Source organism: Pelodiscus sinensis, chromosome 5 (genome assembly GCF_052426305.1).
Source record: "Pelodiscus sinensis isolate ZL-2025 chromosome 5, ASM5242630v1, whole genome shotgun sequence".
NCBI lineage: Eukaryota > Metazoa > Chordata > Testudines > Trionychidae > Pelodiscus > Pelodiscus sinensis.
The window spans coordinates 31,591,064-31,608,514 of NC_143056.1; the positions used below are offsets into that span (position 1 = coordinate 31,591,064).

The 17,451-nt window shown below is 43.1% G+C and overlaps 1 protein-coding gene across 3 annotated transcripts in view; it reads right to left on the reverse strand.

Annotated features, from left to right (window-relative positions):
- DGLUCY (D-glutamate cyclase) overlaps positions 1-17,451 on the reverse strand; it is a 71,806-nt gene that overhangs the window by 10,314 nt on the left and 44,041 nt on the right. For all 3 annotated transcript variants that reach the window (XM_025190957.3, XM_014579725.4, XM_006135505.5), the window contains exons 8-12: positions 15,084-15,344; positions 12,707-12,806; positions 10,241-10,389; positions 5,850-5,969; positions 1,889-2,040 (exon numbers count right to left, since the gene is read on the reverse strand). In XM_025190957.3, the coding sequence (XP_025046742.3) occupies positions 1,889-2,040; positions 5,850-5,969; positions 10,241-10,389; positions 12,707-12,806; positions 15,084-15,344 (782 nt within the window). The remainder of the gene's footprint in view (positions 1-1,888; positions 2,041-5,849; positions 5,970-10,240; positions 10,390-12,706; positions 12,807-15,083; positions 15,345-17,451) is intronic.

Sequence of the window (17,451 nt, forward strand, 5' to 3'; positions counted from 1 at the left end):
ACGCGGGTGGCGGGACCGCCGAGACGTGCCGCAGTCCCACCCGCATCCTTCGCGGCTTTGCTCTGCGTCTCCCTGGTCTGCTGGGGGGGAGTCCCCCCCAGCAGACCAGGGAGACGCAGAGCAGCTTTTCTCGCCCCGAGGACGCGGGTGGCGGGACCGCGGCGTATCTGGGCGTCCCGCCGCTCCCATCCTCTGGGGCGAGAAAAGCCCCATTCGTAACTGCGGATCCGACATAAGTCGGATCTGCGTAACTCGGGGACTGCCTGTATACAGCAGGAAGTTGAAGGAAGAACACTCTTCCTTCAATTTCCCTTACTCCTAGTGAAATGGGGGTTACAGGAGTCAGAGTAAAAATTCCTTCAGCTCAACATTATTTTGAAATAATGGCTTGCTGTGTAGACACACATTTTGTTATTTCTGAAATAATGCTGCTGTACCCTTAGATACTTCTGTGTTCTGGGGATGGGTATTTTTGCCCCTGTTTTAATATTAATCATCTTAGCATGTGTTTCACATTTTCTGGCAGTTGGGTGTGTCTGGAGATGATATTTATGTAACACGTGACCATCCCAAGACACATGGTATTTGAGCATCTACAGAGGGTTTTAAGAGATTCTCTATGGTAGTATGGTGACATTCTGATCAGAGATAAAGGATCGTCTGACCACAACTTGTATTCTTTGCTAGGTCAACAAGAGGAGAGAGTGTTTATTTTTGCCATACTGCAGCTTCGGAATAACATCACATATTTGTAGTTTTCAAAAAGTGGTTACAATCTCCCTGGTCTCTCTCAAATGTATTTGAATTGCTCTGGGGAAAAGGAGTTTATAATACCCTAGAATTGCTTATACTGACCCTTCAAATTCTTTGTATTACTGATTCTGTCCAAAATACTCATAGAAATCAAGCAGCAGATGTATTCAGAGGGCCCAAGTATAATATATTTTTTAACTGTTTTAAAATGACTTTCATGCTGGTGAAAGGACTCTGGCAGCCACTGACAGTGAAAGCATATTTATCCAAGGAAAGGTGCAATACAGACACCTGAAATATACAAGATTTTTCATGCCCTCCCATTGATTTGCCTTAGTCCCATTCTTGATGGTGGTGACAGGGCAAGGAAGACCACCTGCATGGAGACCATCTCAGGAAGACCAACTGCATGCCAAGATGATTCCATATCAGCACAGAACGCTGCCAAGAGGGGAGAGAGACCGACCCCAGAGACATGGAGAATCAGATAGGAAGTTACTCAAGGGCATTTTGTGGGGAATGGTAGACATACTGGAACAGCTTGGCATGTTTCAGGGGTTGCCCACTGAGACAGCAATAGGCAACCCCACCACCAACTTGGCCCAGCAACCTTTGCTGTTGACTCTGGCTGCTAGACTGCACTGCTCTGAGAAAACATAGCTTGGCTATTGACTCTGGCTGCTAAGCAACACTGCCCTGAGGAAGAGATGGGCTTCGTTTTTTGACTCTGGCCTCTAGGCTATGCTGTCCTAAGAAAGAGAGTGGTGCTACTGACCCTAGCTACCTAGCTATGTTGCCCGGATAGCTGGGACCCTGGGGAAGATCCAACCTGTTGAGCTCAACTGTGAGGCCATAGAGTATCCAGCCCTCAGCTCAAGAGTGACAGGCATATCAAGCTGGCAACAATGGCATATCTATAAGAATAAGAAGAAGGTTATGTTGTCCATGTATTCAATGGACCATTCTCTGAGAATGCTGCTTGTGGTATGTACTCTTGTCCAGTAGAAATTGGACTGAAAGCCAAACTCATTTCCTGTAGCCCATTAAATAGCCATGTGATAGTAGTGGTTTTGAACCAGTGACCAATAGTTCAATGCTTTAGTATCCCATAACCAATTCTATCAACAGAGAATACCTTAGTAATGGACGGCAGTGCTGATGCCCAGTTTGCCTTCTCCGACAATCTGGAGAACCCTATGGCTTTCCTCAGATAGCGATCATGTATTTCACAGGTGTTGAGAATATACAGTGCACAAGCAACAGCATAACCTCCCCAGTTAGAGACCCCTGCAAGGGAAAATCACCATGAAACTTCACAGTAAAAATTAAATGCAGAAAGTTTTTTTAAATCGTGAGTGTACCTAATCTATACTGGTCTCAAATGGTGGGGAAGAGGTAGGATTGTATTAATATGCATTTGGGACAAGAGCTTTTTAATGAAATGTTTTAAAATAGTACAAACATTTCCTACAGTTCATTCTACATGCCCTGCTAGTTTTCTATGTTCTGAAAAGTTACTGTGCTACTCAATTTAGAGTTGTGTTGAAATTTACTACATTAAAAAACTCAGCCGTAAGAGCTAGAGAGTAGATATGTCTCTAGTCTTCTAAATTACTTTGATTAGGTTAAAGTTCCGCCTAAGGTGTGTAGCTTTGCAGCTTCCCATTAAGCCATATGCAGGAAATATTAAGCCTTGGCCAGGGCCTCAGAGCTGCAGTGAAGACAAATCTCTCTCCCCAAGCCCTGAAGCTCCCAGGGACAGTGTGAAGGAGCACCTTCCCATTGGCCTCAGCATGATGCTGCTACAGCCGGTGGAAGGAAGCCTCTCTCTGCTCACCCCATCAGAAAGCTACCCAGGTAAGCCCAAGTCCCATCCCGCTGCCCTACCCGCTCCCCCAGCCCTGAGCACACTCCTGCACCTCAAGCCCTCATCCCCAGAGCCAACCCAAAGCCCATATCCCCATCCCAGAGCCTATATCCCTTCCTGCACACCAGCCTTCAGCTCCTTCCCAAATCTGGAGCCCCACTCCTGAAGCTCCTCATGACCAGCTTCACCCCAGAGCCCTCCAGCCCTAGCCCTTGCAACCCAATCCTCTGTTCCAGTTCTGAGCCCCCATTCCCAACCCCACCCCCCACTGGAGTCCTTAAACATCTGCCCCAGGTCAGAGACCCCTCCCACACTCAGCACCACTTTGCCCCACCCCCGCCACATCTATTTAGTTACATGCACCAATGTGAAGGTGGTGTGTTGCACATCACCTCCACACTGGTGCACATAAAAAAATGAATTCCACTCAGGGGTGGAAAAAATTAGAGGGGAACACTGATTGTCAGTGACAAAGTTAGCCATAGGGGCTGCATCTAGACTGGCAAGTTTTCCGCAAAAGCAACTGCTTTTGTGGAAAAACTTGCCAGCTGTCTACACTGGCCACTTGAATTTCCGCAAGAACACTGAAGCTCTCATGTAAGATTGTCAGTGTTCTTGTGGAAATACTATGCTGCTCCCGTTCGGGCAAAAGCCCTCTTGCGCAAATGCTTTTGCGCAAGAGGGCCAGTGTAGACAACGTGGTATTGTTTTGCACAAAAAAGCCCCAATGGCAAAAATGGTGATTGGGGCTTTCTTGCGTAAAACCATGTCTAGATTGGCACGGATGCTTTTCCGCAAAAAGTGTTTTGCAGAAAAGCATCTGTGCCAATCTAGACGCTCTTTTCTGCAAATTCTTTTAATGGAAAAACTTTTCCGTTAAAAGCATTTGCGGAAAATCATGCCAGTCTAGATGTAGCCGATGAGAATTTATGAACCAGTGTTAAAATACACAATTTGATGGGTTTTATTAGCAAGATTTTCCTAATTACTGTTTTTGATTGAAATTGTTTATAAGAACAGCAGTGTGCTGTTTCAATAACCATTCCACAGAGAGTCTATTTTTATTATGGTGTACAATTATTTATTTTTTTATCCGTGCAGAAACATGTTACCAGAAAACATCTTGTGGGAAATATTATAGAACCAACAATTTTCTTCCAAGCTATTATTAGCTTACCTGTGTTGCATGAGATACATCATACAACTTATTGACATTCCTCTAAAAACAGTCCTTCAAAGGACATATTCATATTTAGGGTAATATTAGTTATCTAATAAAAAATGAGCAAGCCAGGAATAGAGTTCAAGAGTCAACTCCCAAGTCTGTACTTTTACTCCTAAATAATGTTTCATCTCATTTTGTGGAAACAAATCTTGTCATTCACATTCACATTTGGGTATCTTCTGTAATAGCAAGGTTCCCAACTTTGTTGTATGCTGTATCTATGTCTAATTTAGAGTTGATCAAGGTTTGTTACCTGTTTGTATGAACTTTTATTTCAGATCTAATAAGTGCAGGATTATAGCCACTAGTGTAAGTTAGGGGGCTGCAGTTCAAACAAATGCAAAAATTCAAAGCAATGGAGTCTTTGTGGCTTTAAATGATCCAAGACTTGACAACTTTTGCAGACTTAGCCAGAGTTAAGTAACCGGCTTTTCCAAAACCAGATGAGTTTTGCATGGTGTCAGATTTTATAATGAAAGTTTTGTAACATTCCTAGTTTATTTCTTTGGCTCACAAAGAGCACAGTCTGAGTAAAGAATTCAGCCATTTTATTAGAGAAGCAGCCATGATGAAAGCATCAAATTATTGTCTGACTACTGATGAAATCTATTATTTTAGGAATTTGTGAGATTGTGTTTATCCCCACAAAATTAATATCCATAAATTATTTGTACACTGAGAATAGTTTAAACTTTATTATCTGAAGTAATGTTTGGCAACTTCTTTGAAAACACTCAATCACATTCTAATACTGTGTCTGCAAATGTGCATTTCTCTCAGCAGAGTTCATATTTTGTCATTACTAATCCAGAAACTCCATTAGCATGACTACTGTCCTTCGCCTGCACAACTACTGTATCTAGATCTGTTTTCAGAAGTAGGGAACACTCACATTTTCCACACTTCCATTTTTAGAAAATTTGGAAATGAATTTTAGTTACATTCTTCATTTGACCTTCCTGCTCAAGACACATTCCTTTCTTTCCTCTGCTATGTCTTGGGTTAGTCAGCTGCTCTGAGCATAAATGCTGCAGTTCCTAGAACCGCATCTTTAGGACTTACACATAGCAGAAACAATCAGATTCTTCAATCCCAATTTCCCCACAACAACTTCCCATTTTTGTACCATTGGTGTTGAAAATCTAGCTTCACTTCTCCCTTCTATTAAAGTGACCTCTCATTATGCACTAAACTACAGCACAACTGAAACCACACAGTTTGTGACGCTGTCATTGCTGATTTGGTCGTCTTCTCTATTAATTTCTTTAATGCCTGTTTCATGCTACCCAATAGTATAGGGAAGGCTTCCAACTATGAAGTTGTATTTGTGGTTTTATACATGCAAAACTTAGAATGTATAGAAGCCTGCAGAGATTATTTGACAGAGTTCTCATTATCCCATATTGATCATAGTGCAATGGATTTTATCCTAGTATGGTACCACATACCCTAAAAACATTCATGAATACAAAGTTAATTTAATTCCTGCATAGATGAAGGCTGTATGGTTCTCCTTCAGAGTAAAATGATTTTAATATTTATTTAGGGTGGGAATTTTCATAAGTAGTCATTGTTGGCCTAGTTCTGTTCCCATTGGAGCAACATTGATTTTAATGTAAGCAGAGCTATTGAGAGCTGACTTCAACGGGAACAGAGATAGGCTGAATGCTTTTGAACACAACACATTTAATTATTGAATACAGTTTCTAAATGCAGTTAACCGAATTCTAAAAGTTAAAAAGGTTCCAAAGTAACTCACAAATGGAACTCTAGAATCAAGTGATCTTTTCATTTTGCAGGAACTTATGAGAAGGTCAGTCCTATGATGTGCTGAGCATTTTCAGTTATACCAAGGAAAGATATGAATGCTCAACACCCTGTAGGATTAGACACAAAACAGAGAAAGCTTACAGTACCTGAATCTCTGAATGACCTACTGAGCAAAGTGCCAAACCAAAATTAATCTTCAACACATGTACTTTGTTTTCACCTTTTTTAACTTACCAGCAACAATAGCAAAATCAGCTTCAACATCACAAGCTATAACATCTCCATTTTTTATGTACTTCCTTACAGCTTCTTTTACTTTTCCCATTCCCAGTTCATTTCCTCCATCTCCAATGCCTTCATTAAAGAAGAGAAAAGATGCCATGAGTATCCAAACCACCTTGCATATACAAGCCCATATATAAGCTATCCAGTGCTTTTCATAAGAGTCTGTATAAAGAGAACTGATTTCAAATGTCACAAAACAAAAGCAGAAAACATTATGATGTATCAAATTACAAAACATTCAGATATGCATAGTAACTAGAAATTATTTGCTGTAAGCAACAGTAACAAGAAGGTGTCATTATCCAGTGCTCTTGTACAGCTCTGATCCTAAGTCTAGGGGAGAGAAGTAGTAATATTACACTTCATGGAAGGACTTAGACAAATGTAATATATTTTTGTGTATACAACATGTGAAATATTTAAATAAAGCAAAAGGGGCAAACATTGGCCTGTTGCTAGTTTTAAGAAAATAAAACAAGTAGAAAGTAACACATTTTTGCACAAATATATGCAAAAGGTATGTGATGCCTATGGAAGTAACATAAGTTCTTGCCCCAAAACTTAAGAGTGTTTCCGGAAGCATCTGGGCCTCTTGTGCAATGGAGTAGTGAGAGCCGTAATTATACTCTTACTACTCTCATTTTTCACATCAGTTTACCTCTTAGAAAGACAGCCCTAGTCTTTTAAAAAGTGGTCATTGATTTGGAGACTCTGTTTTTGGGTGTACTACTTGAAACACTTTGCATCTCATTTTCAGATATACTAAGCATCTATAGTACCATTAAAGATAATGGGAAGTATAAGGACCAATAAATGTCTGAATAAATGTTGGCTGTACTAAATGTCTTGAGCAGGGCACCACAAATTTGAGGACCTACTGAAAAATTTGGCTGATAGCCTGGGATCTGGAAAGCAAGATACCAGATAAATAAGTACACTATATGAATATTGGTAAATTCACAAAATTAAATGGATATGTAATTTGATTAAACAACTGCAAATAAAGAGTAGCTATTAACAGAAGAAGTCCTCAAGTGGAGTTTCACAGGGATATGATCTGCGGCCAGCGTTATTTAACATCTTTTTTATCATGTGGATATAAGTATAGGGATCCTACTAATCAAATCTGCAGGTGACACAAAGCTAAAGGTGGTTGCCAACACTTCGGAAATAGATCTAAAACTGAAAGGAATCTTGATAAATTAGAGAACTGGGCTATAAATAACAAAATGAAATTCAACAAAGACAAGTGAAGGTGCTACACTTGAAGAAAAACCAAATGTACAAATACAGAATAGAGGAACACTGGCTGGCAGCAACAACACTAAGAATGATCTGGGAATCGTGTTGGGTTACATTCTCAAAATGAGTAAAAAATATGATGCTGTTGCAAAAAAACAACAGCATAGCAGATTTAGATTAAATCTCAGGAAAAATGTCCTAACTGTAAGAAGAGTTAGGGTATGTCTACACAGCTAAGTTAATTTAAAATAACAGCCGTTATTTCAAATTAGCTTTAATAGCGTCTATACAGGCAAACCGCTGTTTTGAAATAAAATCGAAATAGCGGGGCACTTAATTCGAATTAGTTAATCCTCATTCTATGAGGAATAACGCCAAATTTGAAATAGCTAATTCAAAATAAGTGCTGTATAGATGCTTATTTCGAAATAGGGGACCTCCAGCACTTCCCAGGGAACCCTGGTGGCTACTCTGGGCCAAACCAGGAAAACTCCTCTCCTCTCCCCCAGCGCCGGAGCCCTTAAAGGGGTAGACTCTGGCCACAGTGCCTGTGCCAGCTACAGGCCTGCAAGCACAGAGCCAGCAGTCACTGACCCTGACCCAGTGGCCCCAATATGAGCCAGGGAGCCAGATCCAGACAGCCCTCCACCACCCAGTCCCCCAGCTCCCAGGAGCCAGAGAAGGCGGGTGTCATCCTAGACTAGTGTGGAGATCATGGACCTCATTGAGGTTGGGGGGGGGGGCTCCAAAGTCCATGATCTCTGCGCTAGACAGAGTAACGCCGCCGTCTACAGCCACATAGCTGGCACCATGGCCACAAAAGGCCACATGCACACCCAAGAATAAGTGTGCATGAAAATTAAAGAATTGTGGCAGGGATATGCCAGGGCCATACAGGACAGCTCCCCAACAGGGGTACACACCTGCCCCTATTTCAAGGCCCCGGTCCGCCTCCTGAAGGGACAGGATGGTCCATGCCAGCCCTGGGGGCAGCAAGCCGGGAGCAGAGGGCCTTGATCAGATCTCAGAGGAGGAGCTGTCACAGAGGGCACCATGCTGGCCGGACATCCCCCAAGCTGTCCCAGCAGCGGAGTCACCAGGGTCATCCGGGGAGGCCACACCGTGTAAGTGCCATCACTGTCCCCTTCCCGGGGGGGAGGGAGGAGAGCCCAGGGACTGTGCGCATGGGCCTTGCTTACCCCAGATCATGCAGCAACCTGCGCATGTGCGAGCCTTTATTTTATTTGACACCAGGAAGGGGGATTAGGGAGGGGTAAGTGGAAGGATGTGAGGGTGGAATAAGGCACAAGGCCACAGTGGGGCACGCCAGGGAGACTTCAGTTCTGTTCCATGTGGAAGCTTTCCCGCAGGGCCTCCTGGATATGGACAGCCCCCCGATAGGCCTCCTGGATGGCAGCCGTGTGGGGCTGTGCATACAGGCCAGCCGTGTGGGGCTGTGCATACAGGCCAGCCAAGTGGTCGGTCTCTGCCATCCAGCCTGGCAGGAAAGTCTTCTGCTGTCACAAATTGTGCAGCACACAGCACGCCGCCACCACGGACGGAATATTCCTCAGAGAGGTCGAGGCGGGTGAGGAGGCATCTAAATCGGGCCTTCAGCCAGCCGAAGGCCCCCCTCCACCACAATGCGGGCTCTGCTGAGCCTGGCATTAAAGGCCTACCAGGAAGGGTTGAGGTGTCCCGTGTAGGGCTTTATGAACCAGGGTTGTATCGGATAGGCTGCATCCCCCACCAGGCAGACAGGCATGTCCACGTCCCTGACCCTGATGTGGCAGTCTCTGGAAACAAAGTCTATATGGTAAAGGGAGAGGGGAGGCATAGATTCATACAGAGCAGTTCAAACCAAACCACAAAATAAAGAGACAATACCCCGAACACGACTAGATCCACTTTTTTTCCCTTTTACTTACTTCCACTTTCCTGTTTGTTCAGTACACTACCATGCTCTGTCTACTCCAAATTCCTTGGAGGCATGGTAGTCCTGCCTGGATTTAAATCATTCTGTGTCTCCCATCTCCTGGGTTTTCTCTCGCACAGAAATAAAGTAGGCAAGGAAGCTATATCCAATTCAAATTTCATCCCACTATCTAGATTGGTTCTCTCAGCCCCCTGGCCACCACCTTTGTTAGCTACCTGAGTTTAACCCCTTAGTCACTGGGTGTTGGTCAGCACTGCCCCTGTTCATTACAGCCACTGATATGGGGCTGGACTCCACTGACCTGGACACATTCTCATGGCAGTTCCCATTGAGGAGGTCTAATTGTAGGCTGGAAGAGAGTATCTGGAAGGAGATTGGCAAATCCTGTCTCAGGCTGCGTCTACACTACGATCCTCTTCCGCAAGAGGAAATGCAAATGGGTGCTCATTTGCATATGTCGCACTCTCATTTGCATTTCCTCCTTGGTTCCCTTTTGTGCAAAAGGTTTTTGCACAAAAAAGTGCTGTGTAGATGGCTCCTTTTTGCGCACAAACCCCCTTTTGCACAAGAGCCATTCTTCCTGAGGAGAAGCTAATGCCTACAGCAGACAATTTATTCTTAGAAGAGTGGGAGGAGGAACTATTTGTCAAATATGTTAAGGGCTGTTATACAGAGGACTGTGATCAATTGTTGTCCATATTCACTAAAGCAGGACAAGAGATAATCGGTATAAACTGCTAGAAGAGAGATTTAGGTTAGATATTAAGAGAAACTTTTTAACTTTAAGGATAGTTAAGCAATAGAATTGGCTTCCAAGAGGGTATGTGGAATCTTCCCTTTTAGAGGCTTTTAAGAACAAGATCGACGAACAGCTCTCAGGGTATATTGGTCTAGGCATACTGGTCCTGCCCCAGTGCAAGGGGCTGGACTGGATGACCTGTTGAGGTTCCTTCCAGCTCTACATTTCTGTGATTTTTCTACACCTTTTCCAGCGTGTTTTTCTGCTAGCTGGTCCTTCGAATTTGGCAGAGACAAACAGCGGCAGACCTAAAGTCATCTTTTGGAAGTTGCTTACTAATTTATCCTCCTTTCCAGCTTATAAGCATTTCTGTGTTTTGTTTTTCTCTTTATCACTGAGGAGATGCCATGGACTCATGCTTACCTGTTGTTGTGATTCCAGGGATGGTACGTGCAGTTAGGAACAGTTCATCTATGGGATCCACTAGATGCTTAAGATTGACTTTCCTTGCATTATAATAATTGCCATCAGCAGCCATTCCTGCACGTTCTATTGCTATGAGGTGATCAAATCTAGTCAAAGACAAGGTAATAAATTAGTTAATGGGGGAAATGTGATTGTGAAATTTAGCTCTTACATTTTTCTGTCAGTTGCTTTTCCTGCCATACACTTTGCTTCTATCTCTTTAGGTGCACATGACACTCATTTTGCAAAGTCTCCGATGCTAAACTGGACCATATCCTGTACATCTATTTCCCCACCATTTTACACCCAACATGCAATTTACAGCATGGTTTGTCTCACTCTTGAATTCAGCCCTCTACATTTTGTTTTACATATTTGGTTTGTTTCCATGGTAGCTTTAATGCAGCCCCTTTAAACTGCCAACAACAAATGGAGAGAGAGTTGAAATCCTCTCCCCAGTAAAGCAATGGTTGAATCACTTCTGATTTCAACAAGAGTTAGGCACCTAAATACCTTTGAGAATCTGGGCCTAATCCTCTCTGTGCCTCATTTTAAAAGTAGGTAGCATCTGACACAGGGCTATTGCTTTTAAATCGTTAGAGTTTGCAAGTCAGTTTAATATCCTCTGAGGGAAGGTACTATAAAAGTGCAGTTTATTGTTCATAATCTCCTATATAAAGCACTGCACTGCTTGAACATTTCTCATTTATTTGGTTTCTTTTGTTTAAGATTTCTGACAAATTTGGTGCTTGTAAATGTGGATGGTAAGAGTGCAAGAAGGCTCTCTTTTAGGCAGTCCCTGTTGGAATCCACCCCAGCTCTGCCAACATACCTCTTTAATGTGCAACACTTCTATAAGAAGCTACCAGTTGTGTTATGTTACTTAGTGGTTTTATGATATGGACTAATACATGCTGTGATCCCAGTTGTCCTTGTACAATTGAATTTCCAACATAAAAAAATATTCAGTTTAGCCTCCTAGGATTATGGGATCTATTGAGGTACAAATCAGCTGTAGCTGAATTATGTGTGACTCTTGAGTCTAGTGTATGAGAAATGAAAACAGGATGTTATAGAAACTACAGTTTTTAATTAACCTAAAGAAATACATTGAAATTGAATAAACTGAAGATGCATATATTTAGATGAAAAGTTATTAAAGAGAATTGGCTGCTAATTGTATATGGACGTATCGGCCCCTAGAATTTATTTTACAACTCTACACATATATGGCTGTGTCTAGATTGGCATGATTTTCCGCAAAAGCACTTTTCGCGATCGGGGCTTTTTTGCGGAAAACAAATCTGAGCTGTCTACACTGGCCCTTTTGCGCAAAAGCTTTGTGCAAAAGAGACTTTTGCCTGAACGGGAGCAGAATAGTATTTCCACAAGAAGTACTGATTTCTTACAGTAGGAAGTCAGTGCTTTTGCGGTAATTCAAGCAGCCAGTGTAGACAGCTGGCAAGATTTTCTGGAAAAGCAGCTGATTTTCCGGAAAAACTGGCCAGTCTAGACACACCCATATTGGTTCAAGAAAATAAAACAGTAAGTTCATTAAAAGGAAATGTAAGTTGCTGGCCAGATATTCAATACATGCATATTTTAGTGTAAACAGCAAGGCATGTATACAAACCTAAATATATGCATGTTCAATTCAAGGATTTTGTACACATCAGAGTTCACTTGCATAGTATGAATGAGTTTTCAGAATCATATGGACAATTTAAAATTTTTGGATGAGGGTGTCTAAATATAACGAGGATCTTTTTCAGACATTTAAAAGCGATAGTAGCATTTTGCATGCTAGAATAAAGTGGATTATCAAAGATTAGAGCATGGATGAAAGTAGACTACTGTCCTGGATTTTAGGATGGTGTTCCTGATTCTGTCACTGGATTTTGTGTGGTCTTTGGAAAGATATTTAATCTCTCTGTAGCTTACTATTCTCATTGATAAGATGGGTATAATAATATACAGTATTTCACAGCTGTAGTGTAAGTTACTGAATGTAGAGATCTTTGAGATTTTCATCTGAAAGTTGCAATATCAATGGAAAGTACTATTAATGTACTTTCTTTCCCATTCCCTGTTGCACCTTGGGATTGCAGAGGTCTCAGGATAATGTGGAATCATGTATTTCACATGCACTGCAATACCACAGCAGAGTGGAAGTGCTTGATCTAGAATTCTCTTTTGTTAATTAACCTTTAATTTCAGATCTTCAATTGCTACTGTAATATTTACTTAATATATATTTTATAAAAGCAAAGTAATTTTACAAAGAAGCAAAATAATTTGATTGGCAGATAGTTCATGCTTCAAGAATTTGCTTGCAATCATATCTTCTGTGAACAGAGCTGTTTCTTTTACTATGACTTCGCATAGACACCTTCCTATTCATTTTCAGGAACTTAATATACATACCTGGGTCTTTCAAGATTCCCATTCTCACACAAAAACATTAAAGCTGACTCTGTAGCATTTCCCTGATAACTCAGTAGAGGCACCGGTGTGTTCAGTACTCCTACAACAAACAAAAATTCAAAATGGATTCCACAGGTCATTTTTTTGTGTGTAAGGTAAGCCTAGCAAACATGATTGTGTAAGACAGTATTTTCCAGTTGAGAACAATTATACTAGTTGCCCATCTTTAGCTTCTGTACAATTAAGAGCTGCAAGCCAGAATCTAGAGATGTTATTTGGACCAACTGAGCAGGTCAAATGAGCAGGGATGAAGACACTTTTAATAATAAATTCTCTTTTCACCTTCTACTTTCTGATGATACTATTGGGCTATGTCTACACTGGCAGCTTCTTGTGCAAAAACAACTGATCTTGTGCAAAAGCTTGCCTGCTGTCTACACTGCATGAGCATTCTTACACAACTAAATTTACAGTATAGCATTGTAAAGCAGGGCTTCTTCCAGAAGAGTTATTCCTTTCCCCACAAAGAATAAGCCCTCTTGCGCAAGAGCTCTTCCACAAGAGGGTAGTGTAGACAGGCAACATGAATTTCTTACGCAAGAAGCCCTTATACAGGCAGTCCCCGGGTTACGTACAGGATAGGGACTGTAGGTTTGTTCTTAAGTTGAATTTTGTATGTAAGTCGGAACTGGCGTCCAGATTCAGCCGCTGCTGAAACTGATCAGTTTCAACAGCGGCTAAATCTGGATGCCAGTTCTGACTTACATACAGATTCAACTTAAGAACCCCAGGCGCCCCCAAGTCAGCTGCTGCTGAAACTGATCAGCGGCTGATTCCAGGAAGCCGGGGGAAGAGCAATTCTGCCTTGGGCTTCCTGTAGTCAGCCGCTGGTCAGTTTCAGCAGCGGCTGACTTGGGGACGCCTGGGGCACAGCAGCTGGGATGCTGCTGCGTTGCTCCAGTAGTGCCACTCCTCGGCGCTACTGGAGCAACCCAGCAGCACCCCAGCTGCTCTGCCCCAGGCGTCCTGATTCAGCCGCTGCTGAAACTGACCAGCAGCGGCTGAATCAGGACGCCTGGGGCAGAGCAGCTGGGGTGCTGCCGGGTTGGTCCAGTAGTGCCGAGGAGCGGCGCTGCGGGACCAACCCAGCAGTGCCCCAGCTGCTCTACCCCAGGCATCGGGGGCAGAAAAGCCTGGTCTGCTGGGGGAGAGGGGGCACTAGCTGCGCTCCCCCCCCAGCAGACCAGGGAGACGGGGAGCAAAGCCGCGGAGGACGCCCGCAGCGGGACAGCCCAGGCGCGCGCGGCTGTCCTGCTGCGGGCGGCCTTCGAGGCTTTGCTTCCCGTCTCCCTGGTCTGACCAGCAGACCAGGGAGACGGGGAGCAGCTTTTCTCGCCCCGGAGAACGCGGGCGGCAGGACCGCGGCTCATCTGGGCGTCCCGCCGCTCCCGTCCTCCAGGGCGAGAAAAGCCCCGTTTGTAACTGCGGATCCGACGTAAGTCAGATCCGCGTAACTCGGGGACTGCCTGTAGTTAAAATTGCCATCAGAGCTTTCTTGCGCAAGAGAGTGTCCACACTGCCATGGATGCTCTTGCGCAAAAGAACATCTCTTGTGCAAAAGCACATGGCCGTGTGGACGCGCTCTTGTGGAAGATTTTTTGCACAAGAACTCTTCCGCAAAAGAGTTCTTGAGTGAGATGCCACCAGTGTAGACATAGTCTTGCATTTTAAAATGTAGTGTAATAGAAGAAAGATTCTAGATGTATTTCAGAAGATTAGGGGCCTATGATCAATTAGCATAAATCAGTGTCATTTCAAGGAAATCAATGGAACTATGTTGATTTAACGAGGTTAAGATCTGGTCCTTTCTGTCTAGATGTTAAAGCACTTCTTAAAAGCTTGAACTAATTTAGAGATTGCAATAAAATAGTGTCTGAACCAGATTAGCAAATAAAGTCTGTCCCTAGATGGGGGTGGGACACCAGGCACAGGGGCTAGGGCAATTCCACCTGGTGCAGGCCTTCTCCCCACCTGGCCCCACTCCCAAGCTCAACCCCTGCTCTGCCCCTTACCTCCTCCCTGAGCAATGCAAGCCGGGAATTACCTAGGGGCCAGGCTCAGGGGTTGCCCCTCAGCATGGCGGCGAGAACCAAGCTGAAGCAAGCTAGCAGCCTGTTCCATTTTGCCCCAATGCCGTCTCCCAAGTCCTCTCAGCCTGTGGAGCAAAGCCCATAGGATGGTTGAGGTGGTCTCCATGGAGGGTCACAAAGCAGAGGGCCTGGAACAGCCGTGCCAAACCATCCTACGGGCAGGACAGCTCTGTAGCAAATGAAAACTGAAAAGCAAATTGTCTTTGTTTCATAACTGCGCATTTTACCTTGCTGAATAGTATCCTCAATAATCTTTTTATACAAACTCATGGCTCTCTGATCTGTTACTATAACAACATCTTTCTCCAAGCTCTGCAACATGGCTGCCATCGCAATGGCTCCTAAAGGGCCATCATTCTCTTCAGGTGGCTGATGGTTGAAGTGAGTAGGCAATCCAGTGGTTATCAGCACTGATCGAGCATGTGAAAGAGACAGACAAGCTTTTAGCAGCTCATCTTGGCAGCACAAATGTTTTATGCCCCGGTTTCCTAAAAATAAAAAATGACTTTGTTAAAAGATGGTACTAGATTTTTAGTATATTAACACCTATTGGAGGTTCTGTCAGGACCAATTCCTGACAAGGTCAAAAAACAAAACAAACAAAAAACAGCTAATAATCCCTTGCCAGGCCTAGTTGTACCTAGTGGCTCCTTTACAAAAACAGAAAAGGACGGGTTGGGCAGCCTCTCTCATCTCAGACTGAGCTGTGGAACATGAAGAATTCAGGTCTGGATTCAGATTTCTGAAACTCCAAATGGATAAGGGCTTTATTTTAATTTTTTTATAAAGAAGAAGCCGATGGGGTATTAGTTCCACTCATAATAAATATTGAGTCAATAGATACATTCAGAAAGAGATACATTCCAAAATCACTGGAAAATGCAGAAGTACTGGGGATAAGAGTTTTGGTAAGAGATGAGAGTGAATTGAGGAAAAAGAAGAGATGTGGGACGGGAATGCAGGATATAAACTTTGAAAATATAACAAAAAAGACTCTTGGGCAGAAGGGATCTTGTTCATTGAGCCTCTTATTAGGGAGCCACTTTTCCCTTTTAAATAATTCATGTGTCTTGGCCCAAAGCTGTTCCGTAAAGAACAAAATCAGGGTCAGAGAAGATCCAAAATTCCAGACCCCAGTCATTTTACACAAATGAGATCAAGCACATTCCTGTGTACATGTTCAAATACACAGATAAACATTTAAACTCAGGCTCATGCACATACTCATAGAGGTAAGCATAGGAATACTGCACCAGGACAGGGCAAGGCAGTGGATTTGTAAATGGGCATTTCACACTGTGGTTATAGGCTGCCTCCTAAATGGGAAAGGGCAGATGTCATTCAAACTTACTCAGACCTTTTAGCTCTAGCCTGTTTCTTCATCATGAATGACCAAACCAGTAATTCCTGATGAACTGATTGAAGCATTGAGTGATGTGGCTTGAGGGAGAGAGTGCAATTAACAGGCTCTGATGCCAGTATAAGAAACTCAGTTCCCTGGAAGAAACTGGAATACAGGGCCTAGCACACAGGGACCAACCTGGCTAAGGTTTTTTGGCTATACCGAATGATAACTGTTATCTGACTGGATAACCATTCTCAGAGAGTAGTTATTAATGATTCACAATCATGCTGGAAGGGCATAATAAGTAGGGTTCCACAGCGGGCTGTTTTGGGACCAGTTCTGTTCAATATCTTCATCAGTGATTTATATATTGGCATAGAAAGTTTGCTTATTAAGTCTGAGGATGATACGAAGCTGGGAGGGATTGCAACTGCTTTGGAGGACAGGGTCATAATTCAAAATGATCTGGACAAAATGGAGAAATTGTCTGAGGTAAATAGGATGCATTTTAATAAGGACAAATGCAAAGTACTCCACTTAGGAAGGAACAATCCATTTTACACATACAGAATGGGAAGTGACTGTCTAGGAAGGAGTACTGCAGAAAGAGATCTAGGGGTCATAGTGGACTACAGGCTAAGTATGAGTCAACAGCATGACACTGTTGCAAAAAAAGCAAACATGATTCTGGAATGCATTAACAGGAGTTTTGTGAGCAAGACACGAGAAGTCATTCTTCAGCTCTACTTTGTGTTGAGTAGGCCTCAGTTAGAGTACTGTCCTGTTCTGGGCACCACATTTCAAGAAAGTTGTGGAGAAATTGGAGAAGGTCCAGAGAAGAACAACAAGAATGATTAACAGTCTAGAGAACATAAGTTATGAGAGAAGACTGAAAGAACAGGGATTGTTTACTTTGGAAAGGAGAAGACTGAGAGGGGACATGATAGTGGTTTTCAAGTATTTAAAAGGGTGTTATAAGAAGGAGGGAGAAAAATTGTTCTCCTTGGCCTCTGATGATAGGACAAGAAGTAATGGGCTTAAACTGCAGCAAGGGAGGTTTAAGTTGGACATTAGGAAACACTTCCTAACTGTTAGGGTGGTTAAACACTGGAATAAATTGCTTAGGGAGATTGTGGAATCTATATTTCTGGAGATATTTAAGAGCAGGTTAGATAGACATCCATCAGGAATGGTCTAGATCAGGGGTCTCCAAACTACGGCCCGCGGGCCGGATGCGGCCCGCGAGGCCC